The sequence below is a fragment of the Athene cunicularia genome, assembly GCF_003259725.1.
Source record: "Athene cunicularia isolate RWA chromosome 3 unlocalized genomic scaffold, athCun1 chr3_part1, whole genome shotgun sequence".
Classification (NCBI taxonomy): Eukaryota; Metazoa; Chordata; class Aves; order Strigiformes; family Strigidae; genus Athene; species Athene cunicularia.
In genome coordinates, this window is record NW_020799097.1 from 104,431,266 (window position 1) to 104,455,724 (window position 24,459).

General features: G+C 44.6%; 1 protein-coding gene across 2 annotated transcripts in view; it reads right to left on the reverse strand.

Moving 5' to 3' along the window:
• Positions 1–33: 33 nt before the first annotated feature.
• The window catches only part of DUSP10 (dual specificity phosphatase 10), a 25,195-nt gene continuing 769 nt past the window's right edge, over positions 34–24,459 (reverse strand). For both annotated transcript variants that reach the window (XM_026845858.1, XM_026845857.1), the window contains exons 2-4: positions 22,213–23,049; positions 5,686–6,063; positions 34–2,314 (exon numbers count right to left, since the gene is read on the reverse strand). In XM_026845858.1, the coding sequence (XP_026701659.1) occupies positions 2,049–2,314; positions 5,686–6,063; positions 22,213–23,005 (1,437 nt within the window). In that variant the 5' untranslated portion in view covers positions 23,006–23,049 and the 3' untranslated portion in view covers positions 34–2,048. The remainder of the gene's footprint in view (positions 2,315–5,685; positions 6,064–22,212; positions 23,050–24,459) is intronic.

A 24,459-nucleotide genomic window follows, 5' to 3' on the forward strand; every position in this document is an offset into this window, starting at 1 on the left:
AGAAAAGAATTTAAAAAAAAAAAAAAATCACTTCCAGTAGAAAAATAATTTAATAAAGGGATAAGTTTCAAGAAAATATCTGTATAGTAACAACATTTTAAGTAAAATGTCCACAAAAATATACATGTTTAATGTGATTATACATAAGTTTTCCAACAGGTCCTGATTTAAACTTGGTTCAGTCCATGTAGGTTTTGTCTAGGAAAAACCTCCATTGCTATCAGACTTCCTGGGATATATCAGTTTGTACAACAGAATCATACAAGAAATGTTTTCTAAATCATTTTAGGCTCATACAAATAAACTTTAGAGATGGTAACGGTCCAGAAGAGATCAGGTTATATCATATTATTAAAAAAAGTAAATACAAAGTAAGCAAAAGTCAGCCACCTAAGGGACACTGTCAGGCAGAAATATCAGCCCTACAATAAGCACCACACTTAACACTGACACAGCTGGATAAAGGAGGGGGATGAAGGAAAGATGAGCAAGGAGGAGGGGGAAATCCCAGGAGGAAGATTCCCAGGAATAATGGAATTGCTAAAGGAGGGAGCTATAGAGAGGCCACAGAAAACACACATGAAACCAACATATTTCTAGAAACCGGACAATTCTGTAACATAGAAGGTAAGCTACTGGCAGGAAGATGAAAAGGAATCAGCAGAGAATGTTTATTTCTTATTTTTCCAAATGGCTACTGAGCCATAGAAAGAACAGGTCTGTCTCAAAGAGCCCTCATCAATAGTGCTAATTCAGCTGAATAGCTCCAAAACTGGTGCACTTCCAGGAGAGAAAAATCCGGTTACAGAAATTGAAGGATGCAAGAGTACAGCAGAAAATAAAGAAAGCATGTTCCACCAGCAGAGGACAGGAACAAAACACTGAATCCAAGCTGAACAAGAGATACCAGTTTTGTCAAAGGGAGATGTACACTACAACAAAAAACAAAACAAAAAAAGATCAGAACAAAAACCCATCCCACAAAGAAAATGGAAAATTGCTGAAGAAATAAAAGGACACACATTTTCCAAAAGATTTTGCTTTATAATCAATTTTTTTTTTTTTTTTTTTACATAGACAACTGAAACACACCAATATTTTGTGCGAAAAATATTTTTAAATAAACTTTGCTCGGTCTCAATTTTTGTACATTCTGATATACATATGTAACAAGGTTTATGGCACTGTAACCAGGATCAAAATCATATAAAGGAACAAAATAATTGCTCTCATTTAGCCTTTCTGAACCAAGCTGGCTGCTGTTGCACTATTAGACTTTAAAATTATCTTATTATTAGTGGGCAGCCAACTCTAATTGGTTTGAACACTCAAAACAAACCCCAAATTATTATTGCACAAGAAGCCAGTGAAGGCATATGGCATAGAATGATCAAAGTCCCTTACTGTTAAAACCTTACACCCCAAAATAGAAAAATAGAACTGGAACATGAAACACGCCAAATAAACTTTTTTCTTCTTTAGTTTGAGTCAGGAGTGTGAAAAGTGCCTTGCAGACTTTTTAAGCTGCTCCGATTTCCTTTGCATCGGTGAGCATTTTGCTAGGTTATCTTTAGCAAAGCCTTTGCAGAACGAAGGCCCTTATGTTTCAGGGAGGGTTTTTTTCTGCTTTGTTTTGGCTGTTTGTGTTTCATCTTCAACTTAGGTTTCTTCAGTCTATGAACCTGCACAGACTACTTAGCCATAAACTCTACAAGTTGCAGGAGAGGAAGGAAAAATAACAGGAAAAAAAGCCCAATATTTCTGCTTCTTGCTTTGATTTTATAAAGCACTCCTTTTGCTCCAAATCCTCCCTGCTCTGCCGGCATCTGGGAAGGAAATCACAACAGCATCCCAAGCACGGCAAAGTTCTTAGATCTTTTAAAAACCTTTCCTACAAAAAAAGGTTTTTATTCACAAAAAAGTTTGCCACAACCCCTCCCCCCCCTTTGAAAGCTAACAAGAAAAACCCACAACCCACCCATCACTGCCCCAAATCAAGTGAAGAATAGGTTAACCCCTTCACTGAGCGCCTCCTCGCAGCTTTGCTGTCACACGACAGTCTCTACGCCGATCAACTTTGGTGTGAGGATTCGTGGTGTAACACCGTTGTTTAGATCTTCTTCAAACTCCAGTAACTGCCCCATAAAGTTAAGGTTAGGGGAAATGATTGGTCGTTTGCCTTTTACAAATTTATAGGCATCCGTCATGGTCATGCGCGTGTGCTTCATTAAGTACGCGATAACTATGGTGGCAGATCGGGAGACGCCAGCCTGGCAGTGGATGAGGAGACCTTTTCCACACTGATGAGCTTCCTCTGGAAACAAGACAGACAGAAGAAAATATGACTTTTTTTGCCAGATTGCAAATTAGAAAAAGCTCAGTGCAATTAAGAGTAACTTAATGTGAACAGTCCCTTTATTTGACTACATGCACAGCAGCATCTCCTTCCCTTCCCCTCCAGTCCATCTTCCTTTGGTATTTCAGAGTTATTGAATGTGAAACACAGGCCAGTCTAACACTGAAAATCCTCACATTAATTTTTATCTCTATTAGATGAACCACACACTGAAAGACACTGGTGCGCTGCACACATGCACTGCCAGGGAGATTTATTTAGGAGGTCAAGTCCCATGACAAGGCAGCTCAGGCTCCATCTCCACCTCTCTCAACATTGCTGCATTACACTGGCATCTCAACCTCCCTTTCAAAGCAGGACACCACCTTTTCAAAACCAGGTATTTTCAGATTCAATTCATAATAATACACCCATTTCGAACCCCTATTCTTCAAGGCTTTTACAAAGCTACTTTCATAATGAGCTTCAACCAGGCACTCTGCTGTGGTGTCTCTGCAAAATCAGGGGCTGGATCTAGTTTATACCTCAGCAAGACTTCAGTGGTAAGATACCTCAGATTCTGATTCCTCACTTCCTGCATGTCAAGCTCTGTGTGTTTTGACTTGGTCACCTTCAGCGGTGCTAAAAAGGCAATTTGCCATCCCTGTCTTCACAATTCAAGCACAGCATCACATTCCGCTGAATGGTATCTCTCCAGAGTGTCTCACTGGGGAAGTGGAGGGGAAAGGATGAGGTGGAGGGGGAATGGAGAAGGGAGGCAGACAACAACAATCACACACATGCTCTCCACCAAGATACACCACTTGGACGCAACCTGGGCAGGATTCAGGGATGACAGAGCCTCTAGAACCACATGCTAATAGGACATGAGAAAGAGTCACTACCATACCATCCTCATCTCCCACAGCTTGCTTTTCAAATAGAAGATAAAACTTTCAAGATGTGACACTTCAATTTATTTCTTTTGTTTTAATCTGCAGGAGGAGCATGAATTTAGCAAATTTTGGCATGAATCCAACCCCACCAAGAGTATGGTTCGTCCTACCACACGTGTTCAACCTGTATTGTGAAAGCATAAATGAAGCCAACTTCCCTCTAGACGTTTTTGCCAGTTAGATTTCAGAAAGCTGAAACTCTTAACACATTTTGACACACTTTCCCAGAGAGTTTTTGATGATTTCACTTCCTATGGCTTTAGTCTTAGCTAAACCTGGGTTTGGTTGTAGTTTTTTCATGACATACTTAAAGAAACATAGGCTAATCATCTGCTGTTTAAACATTTCCAAATCTTCTCAAATGCAATTTAAAGTTTACCCCGAGGAAGGGAAAGCTTTGACTATTAACTTACCCAGCTGGCTAAATTTGCTACGGAGAAAAACTCTCAATAGAGAAATATTTGTTTATTAAAAACAAAGACAGACCCTCAGGCTGTAATTATTAAATGGGAAAATAAAATAGGTTTTGAAACACTTTCTAAACCTTTTTGGGGCAAGGCTGCTTTCTCTGCCCTTGGTAAGGACATAAACCAAACACTATCTTTTAGTGGTTTTGAGAGCTCTAATCCTGCAGTTCATAGGGATGCTGGGTGAAGAAGTCTCCCTCCCACCCACCAAGTACCCCAACAGAGCTTTGCAGTTTCTCCATGTAAGTTTAGCCTATTGCATCTCCCCATCTTGTTGAATCCAAAGTTTAAGGTTTTACTGGATTTCTTGACCCAGCTTTTCTTCCCAAAGGATCAAAGGCAGATTCCCTCTCCCCTGCCCTCAGAGAAGGTTTTCCTTCACCCAAACAGGGGTGTGCACCTTCCCATTCACACAGTAATCAGCAGATTCAGAAGCTGACAACACTACTGGTAGAGCAGGGATTGGGTTAGAGACACTAGGGAGAATTTGGTTTAAGCAGAGATCCTTTAGTCTTCTACATTGTAGAGGACAAGCTCAAGGGCTCATGGTAGAAGCTCTCAGTGGCAAGACTCAAGCTTTAATGCTGCACTCCATGTGAACTGCAGCGTAAGCAGTGATTTGCCTGATCACCTTCACTAAAGTAGCATGGCTGCAGACCGCATGCATCAGCGCACAATGACTCCCTGCCAACCGAAACACGGCCAGACTAAGCTGACAAGCTGTCTGCTTCAGAGCAGCGAGTCCCTGCCCAGCCATACGGCAGGGGCAGATGGGCTCTGAAGAATATGCTGAGCTTGGACCTCCTGCCCCAGTGCCCAGCCCTACAACCAGGGCCCAAACCTTGCTGAGTCTGAGAGCAACTCCACAGAGCCAGCACAAGCAGGCTTGAGTTTCAGGAGCCATGTACCCATACCCTGAATTCAAGGGCCATAAACATGGATGGTTTGAGGGCAGAGAGGGTGACAGCTCTGCACCCACTTCAGCATGGGGTCAGCTAAAGACCTAAGCTGTGATGCAGCACAGAAGCACACTTCATTTGGCTAGTTAAAGAGATTAGCCCAGCATCAGCACAAGAAAACAAAATTATATGTCAGTGGTCACCCCCACATATTCCAGAAAACATGACACATACTTGTGCTGGGGAAGCAAAAGTGGACTATGCTACAAAAGCTGTGCCACAAATACATGTAGAGGGACAATGGAAGGTCCTCAAAAGCTTATGTCCTCACTGACCAGCCTTGCTTAAAGAGGCCATCTAGCTTTAGCCTGGATGGCCAACCAGAGCTGAACGTACCCCTAAACTCGGCTGAGGATTTTGCTGCATGGGTCATAGTAAGGTTTGGAGCAACATGGGAAACGTTACTGGGTCATTTCTTTAGCAACCTCCCCAACAAGCTCTGGGTCTGTGGTAAACTCAGCCTACAAGGTTTACAGGCTTATTAATACAAGTTTTCCTCACAATCCACTCATCCACACATACACTCTTGAGTTATACATATAATGATAGAACAAATAAAAGTGTGAAATTTTGTCAGTTCTCTCATGAAATTAAGTTAGGAAAGACTCAGCCATCATTAATAATAGTTGCTACAAAAAAATGGCTGGAAGCCACTGTGAAAACTAGGAATGCAAAGGAATCAAGAAGAGGAGGTGCCAGGTCTCACTTTTCTGGGGTTTCCTGAATTTGGAAGCCTGGAGGTAGGCATTGCTATCAATGGATAAAAATTGTACCTCCAGGCTACTTAACTGGATATGCCAGAGATGAGAACAAATAGAAATATGAGGTGCTCAGCATTTCTGACAACCTAAACAAAAGCAAATATGGTCTTCCGCAGCCTTCAGGGTAGTTAGCAAAGCATAAAATTCACCCTAGGTTAATACAACAGGTAAAAAACCACATGAGTATTTCCAGTCAAGGGTAATTACCAATGAACTCAAAAGCCTCTTCAAAATACTGCCTGAGATTCTGCTTGTTGCTATCAGTGGCTGGAAGCCGCTTGTAGTTGAACATGCCTTTCTCATAATGGTACAGGGGCAGGTGGGTGGTCACATTGATTACGTAGCCTATGTTCATCCTCTGCATTTTCTCCAAGTCCTGAGCATCGTGCTCATTTCCGAGGAAGAGGAAGGGCAGGATGGGGGTGAGCTCAGCATTCTCGATGTCCGGTGTGGTGGGGATGGACTGAGGTAGTGTGGGGGGGACAGCAGATGCACCGCCCCCTCCTCCCCCCTCTGGGCACTCTTGCAGCTGGAGGGAGTTATCGCAGAGGTTTTCATGGTTCTGCTTGAAACCGCTGAGTCCTCCTGGGAAGAGAGAGACCAAGCAGATATTTTAGTTAAACATCCCGAGGTTGGCAACGCTTTGGACACACCTTTCTTCTTTTTTTTTTTTTTTTTTTTTTTTTTTTTTTAATCAGAAGGGCGGCTCCGCAGAACTGGAGCAGAAAAGCAGACCTCCTTTCTACACCTCATTCGGCAATTACATCAGCCCCAGGCTCCCCACCTGCCCGGTTTCCATAGCGATTACACAAAGCACACAATGACATCAGCTGGCATGACATCAGCTCTTTGAGCGCAAACAATACAAGAAGAACTACTTTGTGTAAGGCCTTTGGTAGGAGGCAGCGTTCCTGGGAGCCGCTGATGTAATGCTAACAGGTGGCTCCTCCAAAAGAAAAAGGCGGAAAGAGGAGAAACCCAATGATATATTCCCCCCGCCTCGCCCCCAAAAGCGCACGTTTATGTTGTACCAGGATACTTGGAGTCATGCACCACATTGAGACAGGCCAAGTGTTCAGACTCAATTGCACTTTGTTAAATGCAAGCCAAAAAAAAAAAAAAAAAACCAACCAGGAGGGGGGAGAGCTACACTGAAGTTACTAGAAAGAGCTACACTAGCCAAAATAAATGCTGAATGTCACCATCCCAATAAAGTTGTTCTTGAAAAAAGGAAAAAAGAGGTTGTCTTTCCCTGCTCTTTCACAGTGATCTAGAGAAGGAAGATTTTAAAACACACTGTCACACAGACTCTGGATCACACACAGCAAAAGGCTTTCATGCCATCATCTTGAGTGCTGCTACTCCACATGTCCACACACCTGCCCATAGGGTGGGACTCACCCAGGGACCATCTCGGTGCCCTACACAGTACTCAATGGGCACGAGGCACTCAGTCTACGTTACAACCATCTAAATCCCTCTAATACAAGTGCCCTTTTAAATGTGCAGACTTATTCTTCACATGATGCTAGTAACTCATCTTCCCAGAAATCCTCCAAATGCCCACAAAACAAAGTATTTCCCCCACCTCAAAAGCATGCTTGTCTTCAGCTGTTTACAGAACACAGAGCAAACATCTGCCTTAATCTCTACTCACAATGCTGTTACAATAGGGGAGCAGGATGGAAAAATGAGCAAGGACAAAAATCTGAGCTCAACTGCCAACTGCACCCCTTTTCAGACCCTGTCAAGGCCAAGTCTTCTCAGTCCACTCAAGAAAACAAACAAGACTATGGTCCCCAAGCTGAAGATGTCTGAAATCTCATCCAAACAGACAGCCCCAACCTAGAGTCTGGGCTAAAGGCTAAGTAAGCCCTAACTCACATTCCTATCCTTCTGCATAGGCAAGCAATCCATTCAGGCTAAATATTGCTGGTTAAACAATAACCAGAGCATGCTGGGATTCCTAAGAAAACCCCTGAAAAATAAGTTGCTTTAGTGACTCGTGCTTATAACAGAAGCTGTTTTGTGGTTGAAGCTGCTCGAGCCTTTCCAAACCTGGGACCTGAAGGAAGCGTTACAGAGGGCAGTAACACTAAGCGTGAAGCAGCAGCACAGTCAGGCAGAAGCTCTTCACTAGCTCAAAAGTAGGGTGCATTTTAAAAGCAGCTTTTCACCTGCTGTTTGCCATATGCAAAAAGCCTGCATCTTATACAGGCAGCCGAAACACATAGGCAATACAATATATTCACCAGGAAAGACCATCAGCATGCATAGCTGTGCAGTCTGAGTGACAGCCATGAAGCCCAGACTCAGCTGTGTAGCCACCTTCAGTGACAAACCAAAATGCCAGCAGTATTCACTTCTACAGAATGTCATGGTTGTAACCTGTCTCTTCTAGCTTTAAACATACCATATAGCTTTAATAACCAAAGTACAGCAAAAAGCCTGAACCTCCCAGTCAGTTTGACACAGCCCACACGTGGATATGGAGAACATGCCAAGTGCTTTTGTGCACACTCTGCTCCAAAACGGCTGCTGGGCAGGATTTCATGGGGGCTGAACCTACCCAAGTCTGAACGAAGATGGACATGCAAGGATCCCCAGCACACTAGATATTTCTTTTATAAGGAAATTAATCAAAGCAGGACCCTTCACAGCAGGTGGCCTTGCCTGCATCTAGTGGAACACAACAGAAGACTTGAGGGCTCCTGCTCACTACTGATGCAAGAACCAAATATTTTTGCAGTTATCACTGCATGACATCTCCCAGCATCTTGCCCTGCCAGAACAGTTAGTGAGCAACAACAGACTCTGGATTGTCAGAGACCTCAAAACTTTTAGGAAGTTTCAAGTCAGCACCATACATGCTCCAGCTATTCACACGTGTTTGTTCAAGTTCTTTGCAGCCTTCTGCCCATAAACATCTCTCTTAACGCTCCTCAAAATCCCCTGCCTAGCAGCACCCGGGCAGCAGCTGCACACAGATTTCCCAGCTCTGAAGCCACCCAGGGGCTTGCACCAGCGATGTGAAGCCAGGTGAGCAGCTGGGCAGGAGCCAGAGCAGCTCTTAACAAATTAAAAAAAGACAAGCAGCATGGTGCCTGCATAAAAATCATGCCAAACATGGTGTCTGTCATTTGCAGTCAGAAGAGGGCAAACACTATGCAAAACAGGCACAAGAGGTATGTCAGGAACTAGGCAACCAGCTTTTACAAGGGACCATGACCTTGCACTAGAAACAGCTACCTTCAAGGAAAGCAAGAAAAACAAACATTACCCACACACATTTTATACAAGTGGGTAGGGGTTTTTTGTTTGGGTTTTTTTTGGGGGGGGGGTTGTTTTGTTTTAAAAGAGAAGATTGAGAATTAAAGTACTCATGAGTACGGGAACACCCATCCTCCTCTGTGTCTTCTCTGACACCTCTTTCAACCATCACTGCTGCTCTATAGCTGTGTGACTGTATGCAAACTAGGATGTGGGTTTACAGTATGTTTTGTTAGATTTGCAGCATATTTCCTAACTGGAAACAGGCTCTTACCCCACAGTAAAGGGAGTAAGTGACCTTGTTCCCTCTATAGTGAGAGCTTACAGAGACACATTTACTGTGAAATACCCTCACTATAAAGCAATACCTTTGCATTACCTCATTGGTGTGGCCATACTTTGTTCTGAGCGTGACAGGTACTGGGTGTTCCTGCTACAATTACAAACAGGAACATATTTTTATACATGACAGACTGCAGATGCAGGACCCACATTTAGACAGAACACGTGGTCCCAGGAGACAAACAGACCTTTTATACAGCTTTCAAAGCTGTCCAGTCGGATTTCTGGATCCACTCATCCTTGATTACAATACCACAAAGCCATCTCAAAAAAATAAAACCAAAACCACACAGGCACATGTGTAACAAGAGCAGAAATCCCAGGGTGCTGTGAAGTATCAGCAGAAAAGATGTTTGGTCTATAGCTTTCCCTCCTCTTGAGTTGCTGGGCTCTTGCAGGGGGAGCAGCAGAAAATTTGGCGATACAGGGGTTCTGGCCTCCAAAAGCTTCACTCGCTCAGGAATCAAGCCAAGTTTTAAAACACCCTCTCAGCACACACGCTGTCAGTACTGACACAACAAACCAAGCCCCTGCGGCTGCGTTTGAGCATGCTTAAGGTTGAAATGTTACAGCGAGCATTTGGGGCGCAGGATGGAGATACTGGACAACTGGTGCGTATCTGTTTAAGATGACGCTTTGAAATTGTGCAAGCACAGCCTGTTCCTTTAAACGTGTGACCTCATTTATTTACATTACTGCAGAAAAGCACTGCCAGAAGCAACAGCTGATGACAGTCTCATGTATTTTTCCACTAAGACAACAATTAAACTGCTCCTGTGTTATTAATGAACAGATGACTTTGTGTCAAGTTGATTCAAAGTACAGGATGCCTCAAGGTTAAGCAAACCTGACTCCAGCATGTAAAAATAGAGGCCAGGTACTGTCCAGACACCTTGTCCAGCCAGTGCTTATGTACCCTTCCTCAGCCTGGCAGGAGGGTCCAGGCCCCACAGCCATCCCCCTGCCATGATGCCATCAGTGCCTGAAGGTCCTGCTGCAGAGTGGCACACTGGTGCTGAGCCACCACTGATTTAATGCCAGCATTCAGGCTGCTCCTGTACCATGGGCAAGGCATGCTATGGACTATAGCACCACACCTGAGTGAGATGCACTCACCTTTGAGCACTGTGCTTGCTTATCTTTTTTTCCTTACTGTCACATATTCCTCCCCTGTGGCTCAGGCTACAGTTCCTACTGGCTTCAGAAGGTAGGTAGGACTGCTTTCCTTGTGCTGACCTTCACACACCAGGTTAAAGAGGGCTGAGTCTAGCTCAGCTTATTTGGAGGCAATGTCTTGTCCCCAGGTCACCTATCTATTGAGGAGTGCTTTCCCACACAAGGTGAACCAGTGAGCTCCAGCATGGAGACACCCCAAGGGACACTGCTCCCCTCTGACACAGGCATGCTATTAGCAGCAAATCCATCACAGATTGCTTCCTTCCACCAAGAGAAAAGCAGCTGTACAGGCTGAAGCAGAATTCAGTCAGTATAAGCCAAATCCACTCCCAGGATGTGGACAACCATCCAGACTATGTCTTTGTATCACCAACCAACATAGCCATGTCTGCAGAAGTTTATGGCTATGCACAAAGGATCTTGTATCTGGGCCATAACAAAACTGAAGGCCCACTACTTTATCTCCAACACCACCAGATGACATGGAAAAAGGAAAAGCAGGAGAAAAGCACTTAACACTCCATATTTCTTCTGCAGTACTCCCTTAGGCTCAAGCAGGTTCAGGTCTACTGGGTACCAAAGGTACTGGCAGGGAGAACACAGAGACACTGGTGGAGCATCCATAGAGCACGAGTGCTAAGACCACGTTGCAGTGGAAGATCTAGCCATCATACTTTCCCACAGCTGTTGCTGGCACCATTTCAGCCACAGCAGAGATGGTTCAACAGTGCTTACTGGGGATCAATCTCTGTTCAACCTGAAGTATGAAAGGAGGAATACTCAAATTTCCTGAACAACATGACAGCCACTTTCCTGTCCAAGTAGCATTCTGCTCACTGTGGCAAAGAACCATGCTTCCCACACCTCTTCTGGAGCAATGGGGCCAATCCAAGCAGGTCACTGTAAGAGTGTTCCTACTCTCCAAGACAGATGTCCTTCTCATCACACCTGCTGCTGAGTGGTGCTCAAGGCTTGACCTCATTGCTGTAGAAAGCTCAACATGGTTGAATATACTATATTTGGCCCACAGAGCGGGAAGCTGAGATGAGACATGCAACTCCTGTCAGAAGCGGTGGGGACTTATCAGACCAAGTGACATTAGGAGTTGCTCCTTTAATTTCAAGGAAATTGTGGTTTGTTTTGTTTGTTTGTTTTTAAAACACTGGAGAGAGATTTCTATGAGGTCAAGCCCACAACAGAGGGGAGCCCATCCTTCTGCAGTACAAGACTACAGTGACACCAGGACTGCTTTACACATTGCCATTCCTGATGTTAAAGGAAGAGGGGGCCAAAAAAAAAAAAAAAAAAAAAAAAAAAAAAAAAAAAAATACAATATAAGTATCCACATTTACCTCAGCAACCCACATTGTCTCCCTTTGACAAAGTCAAAGGCATAACAAAGTTTTTCTACTTCTATTGTTACTGTAGAGTAAGTCTGACTTTCTGGTCCTGAGCCTGTTTATCACCTGTCAGCAGGAGGCTGAAAAGACCCATCGCAGGGTTTCTGTCCCTGTCACCTGCATGGCATTTGACATCAGCCTTGCTACAAAAGATTAAGCTTTAAACAAACATAAAAAAGTAAAAGTAAACATAGTTCACAAAGAACAGCTTCCACCTCAATACACTCAATCTAATCTAATCTCTCTCTCTAAGAGAGCTGCCAACTGCACTTCAAAAAAAGGCAAAATCCTGCATTCCAAAGAATTTGCAAGGTCTTTTTTTTTTTTTTCCATGTGGGATCTATCCCAAGAGGTCAGCTTGTACACAAATTCTGGCTTAGAGGAGTGTCAAGGATGTGGTTGTAACAACTGCTTTGGGGTCCCTTTAGAAGTCAAGAGCATAACGCCAGTAAAAGAGCAAAGGTTTCCCCTCAGCATCGAGGCACATGCATACACATTTGCATGTAATTTCTAATTTCATCTTGCTATGGCTCACAACCCTTGCCACAACACATCCTCTCTCACTGGCCTTTGCATTCCCTGGCCTCATCTACTTTGTCTTTGACACCAGTCACAGTGCAGCTGGCTGTCCTAGGGATATGTCCCAGGGAGGCAGGAGGAAGGTCACTGACAGCCCCTTCCCCTGCTATGCCAGAGATGCTGGCTCTGCCCAGCTCCACTCTTGGCTGTCCCCATTCTGCCCGCACCTCCTATCAACCTCACTGTCACCCCCAGCGTCTACCACACCTTAACACATGACTTGCTTCTTTCCACCATCAGCTCTCACCTGTTCGCTTTTCTTCCTCTGAAGACCACTACATCTTCCAAATTAGTTCCAATTAGAAAAAAAAAAAACTTTTTTTTTTTTAACCTGCCGCTAGGGATTTCAGTTTGGGATGGTTTTTTGTTGTTGTTTTAAACTTAGTTTTTGCTCAGCTCCTAAGTTTTAGGCCCATTCAAATCCCACACATCCCTTTCCTACCCTACTCAACAGCTTTGCCAAGAGATGCCCCTAACTTCTGGACTACTCAGAAGCTTCTGTGAATACTTCTAGACCACACCTCTGAGTTCAAGATAGTGGTTCCAGCTTGTAACTGGAAAACCCCCTATGCTGAGTGTAGAGTCTGCTCATTTGAAAGGAAAAAAAATATTCAAAGGAAAATAAGCCACATGACAGCATCCTTCAAAACATGCGCTACCCTTGGGGAACAGTCAAGAAGGTGAAAGAGGAGAAGGCCTGCTCTCAGTTTTGGTACAAGATTAAGCTATACAAGAATGTAATTAGGAACAAGACAAGAAACCCCACATCCCAAACACAATATGGTGGCGATTCTGCAGCCACAGACAAGCACTGGACTTACCCTCCCTGGAGGGCAAGCATTTATAGCAGAAACTCAAAATTAGACACATTACAACTTCTCATAGCAAAAATATGCATTCCCGTGGGGATGTAGGCTAACATGAAGTCCAATTAAATAATCACTGGAAATGTCAGCGTAAACCCTGAAGGAATACATACTTCTACTGTGAAATGCTCCCACTGGAAATCATATTAACAAAAAGGTCATCAAGAAATGTTAGAGCTATGCACAAAGGAGGCAGGGGAAGTGAAGGGGGAGGGAACAGAAACTATTTTAATGTAATAAAGATACCACAAATGGTTTTATATTGACAAAGAGCTATGAGTCTGTTTTCACAGACAGAGGTAAAGCAGATCAGATTTGCCCAAAACAGCAAGGGATTTTGTAAGATTTTTTTAACCTATTACCAATTCTCTCCCTGTCCATCACCCTGTGCATCCCTCAAGCAACTGGCCTGCTTGGCCTGGAGACTGCCAGTGGCCGGCGTGATTGTGCACGAGCATGATGCAAAGGGCTTTGGCTCAGCATGTCTGCAGAGGGAGAAGGGTCCCGGCACTGTGTCAGACATCTGTAATCCTGGATGTGTAGGAATGGACATTTCTGTTTAATTCACATGTTTTAGAGAACACTTGACATTTTCATAGTTCAGCTATCCACTTACTCACTTTACCCTTTTAAGGGCAACCTCTTCAGGACAGCTTCTTTCTAAGGACAGAGAAGGCTGCTTTGTTTCTCCTGAGGATGAACACAGGCTCTTCTCCAGTTCAAAACATTGTTGCTCCACATCAGAAACATCAGCAACATTTCCATTAACATGAATGAAAAACAGGGTGCTGATATACCACACCAACCTTTGGAAGTGCCATCTGTTCTTGCTGGATCTAAACTCTTTTTAAAGTGAAGAATTCTATCCCTTTGGCTAGAAATACTACTACTACTACTACTACTACTACTAATAATAATAATAATAATAATAATAATAATAATAATAATAGGCTCTGATTTGACACTTTCCAGCAGGATATTTCAAAGCACATGAAAAAAACAGAAAATAAAGGGTGCTGAATTGACATATCCCAGTAGCACAATGTCCAAAAATAAAAGCAGCAAACTATTGGATCTAGCATGGACACAAACTTCGAGGCCAGCCCTGCCAACACTTAAATACTAATGGTCAGAGAAGCAAAGCTAGATCCTAAAAACCCCAAACGGCAAGAGAAAGTTGACCCACTTCACATCCATATATTTCAGAGTTAAGGGAAAAAAAAACCAAAAAACCAACATATTTACAGAATCCAGAGCTAAACAGCAATCAAACAAGGAATCTCTTCAGCCAGATCAAAACTACTCCAGGTCTCCTTGTCTCCACAGGCAAGTTAACAATAATGTTTACCAGGAAGTATAAGCACTGTGTTATCCCCCAGAGATGTCATGCTGCCTTGCAGGACTAACACAAACACCTACAACTCTAGGATTAACCTCATGTTAAATGATCATATTAAGTGGTTTTGTACCTAAAATATGCCAGAAAATTCTAAGCAGCAGCAAAAGGCTTATTCTTAGTCCCAGCAACTCTTGGCAGAGACCAAGAAGAATGAAAACCCATCACCAACACAGTACAGGTCAACTGCTCTAACAGCTTTTGCTTTAAAACATTATTGGTCAACTGCATACATAAGGCTTAATATCACACTGTGGCATAGCCAACTGTAGACAACCAATCGGATATGACAGAATCTTCCATTTTCCAAATCTTTTTTTAAGGCACTGTTAAAAAAAAATATAATTCATGTGTGTACAAAACAGTAACATTTGTTCTTCTTTTTATTACCTTTAATTTGAATCAATTCTTCTTGGTCACAGTGAATCAAGTGGGAATTAACCCAGGCATGCTGTAGACTTTTTAAAGCTAGAGCATAGTAAAAGAGTTGGAACCAACATGTTCACATCACCTTATTATTATTCTCTTAACATATTTTTTCCAATTTCCTCCTTCAAAGTCATCATCTTAGAAACAGAGTGATGTGTACATGCAAAGAAGCATCTAACCCTAGTGGGAGGGGTGGTTCCCAAGCCCTCCCACCCACTGGACACATTCATGTCCCCCCAGCAGCAGGTGACAACAGATTTACAGTCACCCCCACTGCACTAACCCCAGACCCCTCTGATGGGGACAGCCCAGTGCAGGGACACATGGGCTGGATGGACCCCTGCCAAAGTAGCTGTGGATGTAGTTAGTTGAGCTAGACAAGGCTAGTGTTGCCCCAAGCGGCAGCAATCAGAGGCTCATTCCTTCAGGACAAGAGGGACTAGGTGGCACCCAGATTTACAAGGTCCCAGTTGCTTCCTGCGGACTTGCTGGCTCAGGTCTCTGCACACACTCCCCTGGGACATGCTTTTACAGGCACCACTGAAAACAAGTGCCAGGAGATCATAAGCTTGTGCCCCTTATGGATCTTGGTCTCTTCACTGGCAGTGGAGCTTTCCTTTAGAAAGGAGGTAACCTGCTCACCCAAGCAGAGAAAGACATGAAAACAAGCGTTGAATTTTTAAAAGAACAAAAACCACTTAGAGGCAAATCAAAGCCTACAACTTCACTTCAGCAAAAATGCACTGTTAAGGGAAGAGGGGAAAGGGGTGCTCCTAAATCCGTCTCCCACTTTCTGCAACAGGCAGCTGTGTTGTTCCAGAGCACCACTGTGATGGTGGATGAACCTGGGTCAACCACACTTAACACCAATGACAAGAGAGATGAGCTGTGTTACAAACAGTGAAGAGGACAGAAAAAGAAAACCCAGACAGATTAAAGTGACTTCTCCAAGGCCTCACAGCAAGTCTGTTGTGTGTGCTTAATCAGAACAAGACAGTAACCACTGCACAGCCTTGGCCAGAGTTCCCCTGGCCCCAAGACTGCCCTGCTACCTAGGCACAGAGTTATACCTCTAGACAGATTACCCCTTTTCTGCACCACATGGGAGAGATACTTGCCTCTTCCACCTCCCTCCATCTCCTTTAAGTCCTAAAATGCTGCTGTACAGTTCCAGAACCAGGTCAGAGACCACCTTCTGAAAGCACACAGGCTCCTGGGGAACCAACATCTTTCAGAGCAGGGGAAGACACAACAAAGCCAACCTCCAGTGGGCTGAGGTGCATCTGGACATGAAGCTGCCTTAATCAGAGATATCAACTGAAGCAAAGAGCTTCCTGTACTAAAGGGTCACAGGACATTAAAAACACACCCAAACCCAAAACCCTCTGAAGCTTAACTACTGAAGCACAAAGCACCAACCAGTCATCCTACACAGAGACCATGAGCACCTCAGGACTTTCCAGCTGCAGAAATAACTCACTGAACCCTTCCATGCCTCCTGCTCATAGCAGCACCCCATTTTGCCTCCACACAGGGTGAGTTGAGATCATACAGCCAGGACTGGTGGCCAAACCCAAAAGCATTGGTGCACACGTGAGCTTCACCACCATAACCATCAACACTTACTGGATAAGACCAAGTGGAAGGCCTGCCAGCTGAAGCAAGCGCAATGCTCAAGACACGTCTTTATCCAGCCTCCTCTCAACAGGACTTTACCAGCTCTGACTTTCTGGTGAGGAGGGGAAAGGTGACATCCATGATATCCACTGCTCTTTAAACCCCAGCTTACCACACAACTTTGTGATAACAAGAACCGAAAAAAAAAAAAAAAAAATCTTTTACAGTACAAAGGTGTTTAAAACACTGAAGCCACATTCAGGTGAGTACCTAGAAACAAAGCTCCAGGCAAACAACTGCTCTCGATAATTCAGGTCAGCTTTGTGATTTTTCTCTAGCCAGCCTTCTCCCAGGCCCACCAGAGACTTCCCAACAAGGCCAAGGCACTACACATAATCTTACCTTATGCACAAAGGGACAATGCATTAGGTCATCTTCACAGATTACCATAATCTATTTCTTTAAACAGTGTGACTTGTATAGCTCTGCCAAGCCCATGCTGAGTATTTGAGAAATATTTTCCTCCTGGTTGGCTGGTAAAAGTGCAAGCTAACACTAAAAAAAGAAGTCCATCTGTATTAGTTAACATCCAGATACCACTCAGACCTCAAATACAGCTACTCTTCTATTCTGAGTGTCTCAAAAAGGCTGTGCTCACCTTAAGAATAAAAAGCCAGAAGACACACCAGCAAGCAACACTATAAAGATTTTACTAATAGAATGTCTCACCTCAAGCAGGGTAAGGGCAGCACATGAGGCATTCAGCTAATTATAACCCAACATCTACCTACCAGGTACACTGCAGGGGATGTTCCCCCAGTTTAAACAGAACTGGAGCCAGATTTTCCTTCACAGGCATCAGACCTATTTGCCTAATGTAACCGTTTGATTCTTGGACTCTTAAGTTTGGTTTCCAAGGGTATAAAAGAAGCTGGAGAGCTAAAAAAACCCCAAACAAATCTCCTTCCTGATCCTCTTTCCAAGGCAGTGTCATTGCTCTCTTCCCCCCAAGGACAGTTAAAATGTGACAGGCACCATGCAAGCCAGAACTTGGAACTCTCAGATACCATCATCTGGGAGGAAATGCAACGCTTTCTATTATTGTTGAACAGGCAATGTTTAGAGGCACACTGCAGAAGCATCCCCTCAAAGTACTGAAAAGACTGTGGTCTCCAGCCACACTATTGCCCCAATTTATTTATGTGCAAAAGACAGACACACACAACCAATTTTCGTTATGGCCAATAAGATTATCTATTCCACTGAAGAGAGAGATACTTTAAGCTCCAGCAATTGAGTCTGAAAATTGAAGGTGAAATCTCAGCCCTAATAGAGCCAGCAGAAGTTTTTTTTCCCCAGTGCCTAATGGGGCCAGATTTCCTCTGCAGCACAGAGGGAACAGACTTTAGTTTTAAACACATTGGATGCTTCACACACGTTACTTAACACTTAAAAATACACATTTCCCTATTACAGCCATGACATAATAATTATTCAGTGGAAATAAGTGCCAGACACATGTTTTGTTGGTCAGCTGCATTTGTTGACCATTGCATCAAGTTTTATTCTCAAATACACTTGTGCAGTGTAATCCAATTAGGGTTTAAAGTCACACTGACACTGTTAAATTATATAATTAATAATGCATTTGCAACAGATTATGACCAGGTCAGGTATTCCAAAGGCAAATGATCATAGTACTTTACATGAACATGGGACAATATAAAACAGGTACTTATTCCTTTTATAGGTGTCTCAACCCCCTCTGTAGTTGTTTCAACTTCACTGATACATGACTTCAGTGTGGTAAGAGAGCTGAAGCTATTCTTAGACCATGGTAGAAAGCATGAAGTGGTTTGCTGGCAGATCTTACACTCCCCACTAGAATGAGAGCAAGCCACTTCATTTATTTCCCTGTTAGATGATCAATGAGAAGACTGAGAGCCAGAGAATAAATAAGCTCCTCAGACCAGGAACAAGAACAGAGACACAACCAGTTGTTATCACCACCAGCCGGTTCCTCCCCAGCCCCCTTGCAGCAGTTCTGCCATCAGATTATAGCACCCAGCAGGAGGAAAAAAAAGGATTATTTGCCAAATCATGCTTTGCACCTCTGTTTTTGAATTTGGTGTTTCCCTGCAGTCACACCTTTAAAAACTAAACACAAGACTTCACAAGGCTCCTGCTGCTGGGGCTTGAAGGTAGAGCAGGGAGGAAGACAATACTGATAGACACTGTCTGGGGAGACAAAGGTAACTCCTCTTGCGTTAAAGACTGTTGAAATGTCTTGGTACAGATGCTTCAATTTTACATTTTTGTTTCATTTGTAGATTTCACTGGGAAAAGACACACGCAACTCCAAACCTAAACATTTAATTCTGGGGAAAAACAATACTTTTCATCTGAATGAAAATGAATTGCCCACTTCCTATTTTTAGGTCCCAGCAGCAAATTCAAGAACACGAACTCCCAAAACTCCAGGCCACTTCCACCATGAGCTGAGGTGCTCAGGAAGGGCAGAGATGCCTTGCCGTTGGGTTGGCAGGAGAGAAAGGGGCACAATCCTGCCAAGGAGAACCAGGGCTGCTGAGCCAGCCCACAGCCACACTACCACGCTCTCCCTCCCCAAATTAAACAGTTTGGCCAGAGGCCTCAAGCAGAGGGGACACAGGCTCACATTACTCTCCTTCCCAATGCTAAGCAAAAGAAAAAAATAATTTCCACAGAAAGGGAGCCTTTTGGTTTCAGTAAGCATGCAATATCATGGTCTAGTACAAGGTGGGGGGGGGGGAACACGACTTCCTCCTATTTTGTATACAAACAGGCTGGGGAGCAGCTTCAGCCCTGACAGCTTAGACTGTTAGAGCCTGTGTAGCAGCACTGTGAAGTACATGATTTTTTTAAATTATTTTTTTTGTAAAAATAGGGAGTTTATGCCTGTCTCAAGTGCTGTTATGCCTTGTGAACAAAGAAATAAGGAAATACTTTGCTTCTAAAGAGCTTAAATCTAAAATATGCAAATGTTATATTGACGATGAAAAAAATGCTCCATGTTAAAGGAAGCAGCAAAGAGAAGCACAGAGAGGAACAGAGGTCTTAAAATCCCCCCATACTACAGCATACATAAAACCCCAACACTCTTTTGTCACAGTGCTAGCTTATTTATTGGTCTGTTAAATTAAAAATAAATCAGGCCACGTCTTTTTAACTTGAGCCGAATAAGGTGCCTCGTACATACATTTATCTATAGATCACAGCCCAGCCTTTGGAAGCAGCACAGAGTTTCTCTGCTGCTTAAAAAGACTTGGGCACCTAAAAACCTATACACATGCAGGGCCACGTCGCTGCCCTGGCACGCTTTAAGCCAAAGCTGTAACTCAACCCTCGGCTTTGCTGATCAGATTCGCCCCACAACACGACACCATGCCACGAAAACGGCAATGGGGCCACAGGCTGACAGGCAACACCAAACATGGAGAAGGTGGCACCGGATCAGGGGGACATAAACTTGGACAGCCAGGCTAGCAACCAGTGTTTGCAAACACAACACAGCGGATCAGATGGGCAGGCAATAAATTAGGACCAGATTGTAGTGAGCAATAGAAATTGCTCGAAATAACAAATGGAGGCTAAGAGGACTCTACCCCCAGCTACCCCCCGTTTCATTTCAGAGCCTGAACCAAGAGGCATGCACACACCAGCTCCCAGGTTGCTGAAGCAGGATGGAAAAAACACTATCTGACAAGTGAAACTAAATAACGAGCACTTCCAGCATCACTCCTCCAGCTGGGAAACTTAACCACAGCCTTCCCAAAGGCTGCTTCATCCTAGGCTAGACTTCATTTGACCCCTGCTTGAGTCCCACTTCAAAGCGGGGGGAGGGAAGTTATGATGATGGGGGAGCTCCTTACTACACACTTTCCCAGGTGAGGTCTGCTCGGACCCAGTGGATCACTACATAAAAAAAAAAAAAAATCATAGAATTTGGGCTTCCTCTGCCTTCTAGCATGCTTCCACATCTGTTAGCAGAACAGTTTGGGAAAGGGATTTCTCCAAACAGGCCTTTGAGGCAGATGTTAATATTTCTCAGTGGTTGAAAACCAAAAATGGCTCAAATAATTCCACAAGCTCTCAGTTAAACTCAGCACAGCACCAAGGGGCAGCGACCAGCATTGGAAGGTGGGAGGAAGCTTAGTGCTGCCCAATTACAGCTCCGGAGCTCCATCTCAGACAGGATCTTACTTCAAGTACTGAAGAACTGCCAGTTTGAGGTCCACAGGAGCTTCAGTGTTTTCAGAGAAACACAAAGGAGAAACACCTTCAGCATTCCACTTTTCTAAGAACAGGAAGGCTGGCAGACTACAACCATCTGTTGCAAGGACTGTACAACAGAATGATTACCACCAGAAATACAGGACTTCAGTGGTAACCCAACTCTGAAAAGCACCTCCTCTCCCTCTTTTACAGATAAAGGGCATCAACATGACCATAGACTCAATAAAAGCATGCTGGCAACCTGTAGCAAGTATCAAAGCAAGTGCAGCATGACCATACACTTGCTGGGAGCAAGGAGAACATGCAATTTTAAGCTTCCACAAGGTAACACCAACAGAGGAGTACCTCGCAGGACCCTTCACTCCTATAAAGCTATGAAACTGAACAGAGGAAAGGGGATAAACTATCAGCCAATCCATTCTACTGCCACACTGTGCAAGTTGGAAGTACCAAGCTGTACAGAAAAATTAAATGAATACAAACAGTAAGAGCTAAGCAACAAATCCTTCCATAGTTTCTCAGTGCCACAGCCAGTCTCTGCCAACCATGCCTCTGCATGGCATAAACACCCAGGGGAAAGGAGATTCAAGCTAGAGGGCCGCATTGTTATAAATGGAAGCTACATAATAAAGTGAAGAATGGATGCTGCATTAATTGGTGGGGCTTAATTCCTCCAAAGCATTACAGAATAGACCAAACACCACATTAGAACAGCATCCTCCACAGGAAAACAATATACATATATAAGCATGTATACATGTAAACACACTTTAAGATCACTTTTTGGTTGAAGTATCTTCCTCGCTCCATTACTCTGAGCCCATACCACCAAAACAAGGATTGATCGCTCCTCAAGTTTTGCTGACTGGACCATGATGCAACACCTCAGACCAAGCAGCCTCCCTCATATTTCTTCCTCCCTTCTACTCTCCCACTGTCCATCTCCAGCTAAGTTCATCTTTATACGGACCTATGAGTTCAGCTTTATACGGACTAAAATAAGGCTGCTAAGTAAAGGTCAGTCTGATGAGCTAAAAAAGAAGTATACCCTCCTGGACCTCTGCCCCTTGGGCTATAAATACTTAGAGCAAGCACTGGGGGAAATTCTTTGTCTGCACAGACAGACACTAGGAAGCAAGTTTCCTTCTCCTTCCAGTTCCACCCCCTCCACTACTCAAGGACAACAGTGAGAGAAAAGCAAGCATCTCCCTGCTACTGACTCCATGATTTGTCCATGGAAGGCATATGCTTTGCCACTGGTGATTTGAGGCACACAGGTCTTCCTAAACATACATTTTCAAAGTTCAACCACCAGCAAGGCTGACACCAGAGTACACACACTGCAAAGCAAACCATGAGACTAGGTATGGGCAAAGAGGATTACCTTTTAGGACTAGGGGTTCCTTGCCTTCTCGCTTGAGTGACTCCAGCACTATGTGGAGTGGCTGGGAAGGCATTACTCTGCTTGGCTCATTGGTATTCTCATCATAAACTATGATTTCTTTGGAAAAGATCCTCTTGAAGGAGTCCTTGCCTTCCCTGCAGGAGATCAAGTCCAAGACAGTGATTTTGCCCTGCTGGAGCCTTCTCCGGCTGATCTTGTCAGAACAGTTAATGTGGACAGCCCCTTGAATGTGGCTCTTATTATACTCCATGAACGGCCTGCAGTCAATGATGACAGGCCCTTGGTTCTGTTGGTGGCTCTTGCTGCATTTGGTCATCTTCTTCGCCAGATCATTGGGATAAATGATTTTGATGCTAGCGAGTTGCTTGGTGGTGCCTGAGACTGGGCTCCCCACTCCACCCAGCGGGCTCAAGCTGCCGGCATTCTCATTGCTGTTGACCATTTGGTTGGCAGGGCAGGCGGTGGAGGCTCCGGCACTGGTGCTCGCTTGAGTTTGGGCCTGAGTGTCCTTGTCGTACGTTGCCACAGTGCAACAACTGGCACTGCTGCATCCACAACTCAGGGAGCGTGCAGAGCCGTTAGATGAGGGCATATACGTGAGATTAGCAGTCTTTAGGGACACGACAGCTGCGCCGAGCAGACTGGAGTGGCTCTCACCAGCAGAAGAGGCAGATTCAATATAGCTAGAGTCTAAACAAAGGTTGAGATCCTGAGGTCTCACTGGCCTCGAAAGTGCCACTACTACCCTGTCGTCTAAAGGAGATGGAGGCATGAGGAGGCTGAGCACTAGCAAGTTAAGAAGAACTCAAGATCACCCTGCAAGAGAAAAAAAAGGGAGGGGTAACGGAAAGAAGAGAAAGGTGATGAAAACTGATCATGAAATGGCATAAGCCTACAGATACAGCAACTTAGTTTGCCAACACCCATTATCCATGGGTAACAACCTAACAACCCCTTCTGACAGTTATCAGCTCACAGTAGTTGCTGTAAAACCTTTTCCAATCCTGCAGCAAATACTTCAGCTATCTGCATGCACGCACATGGCACGCAGAATACATGCGACTAGCCTGGACTGTGCAGCTACACCCAGGAGGAGGCATTTGTCTACATGCAGATGGTGCTGAGCTATTCTGAAACCCCAGGCTGCAAGGCACGCAACTGATAACGACAGAGAGGCACGTTCCCATCGTTTACTGCAAGGGAAGCAACTACTGGGCTGACTCTTAATGCTGGGAGGAACACACAGGAGCTGAATGTGTCAGCGGTGATATGCAACTTTTCCAGCAGGCTGGAATAAAATTAGCTTATGAACAAATTCTCTGAGACAGTTACAAACTTGAACACATTAAGTTAAACAGAAAACACCCGGAGAAAACAGGAAAATTATGTTCTGGAGATCTTTACAAAAAGTAAGCATGCGCCTTGCACTTTGATCTCCCCTGTTAGAGAGGTTAATCCAGCCCCAGTTAAGCCCCCAGCTCCAGGCCTGGGAAGACTGCTGTTCTCCAGCAGTCCGAGGCAGAAACTCCCTTCACCCCAGAACATTTCACGGCTTCTAGGAAGAGGGGTCCCCTCCATGCCCCAGCCAAGGTCACAGCTAGCACAACCTCTGCCTTGCCTTTTACTAAGAGACAGCTCACTGGATTGCAAACTCCCCCCTTCAATTAGGGAGGGAAGGAAGACAACCAGAGCAAAACAACCTAAGACATCCCAGACAGTGCCTCCCCTTCCCCAGCAACTTTCGGAGCTGCTGCTGCTCTCGCTGGAAAACCCATTTTAGCAGCAACTTCACCAACTCCACTAAATCCCCGAAAACGGGCGAGCGCCTGCAACACCGCTTCGCCTCCCTAGTCAGCTCTGCACCGGGCCCGCTGATAAGGGGCACGGAGATACCCCATCCCGAATACCGAGACCTCCTCCCGGGGCGGCCCGAAGGACAACACCGCCACCCCCCAGCACCCACCGCCTGACGGAGCAAACTCGCGGGCACCGCCGGAGCCACGGGAGATGCCGCGACCCACCCACCCGGGGGACGGCAGAGCGGCCCCGGCGGCAACAGCGGCTCACCCGGGGAGGTTTTCCAGCCTGTTCTTGTTTTTCCCAAACCTCCCCTCGCCCTTGTCGCTGTTTGGAAAAGGGATAAACAAGTCCTGAGCGTCTTCGCCTGATGCAACTATAAAGAATTAAATAAACGGGGGAGATAACCCAGCTCCTCCAGCTGGGGAC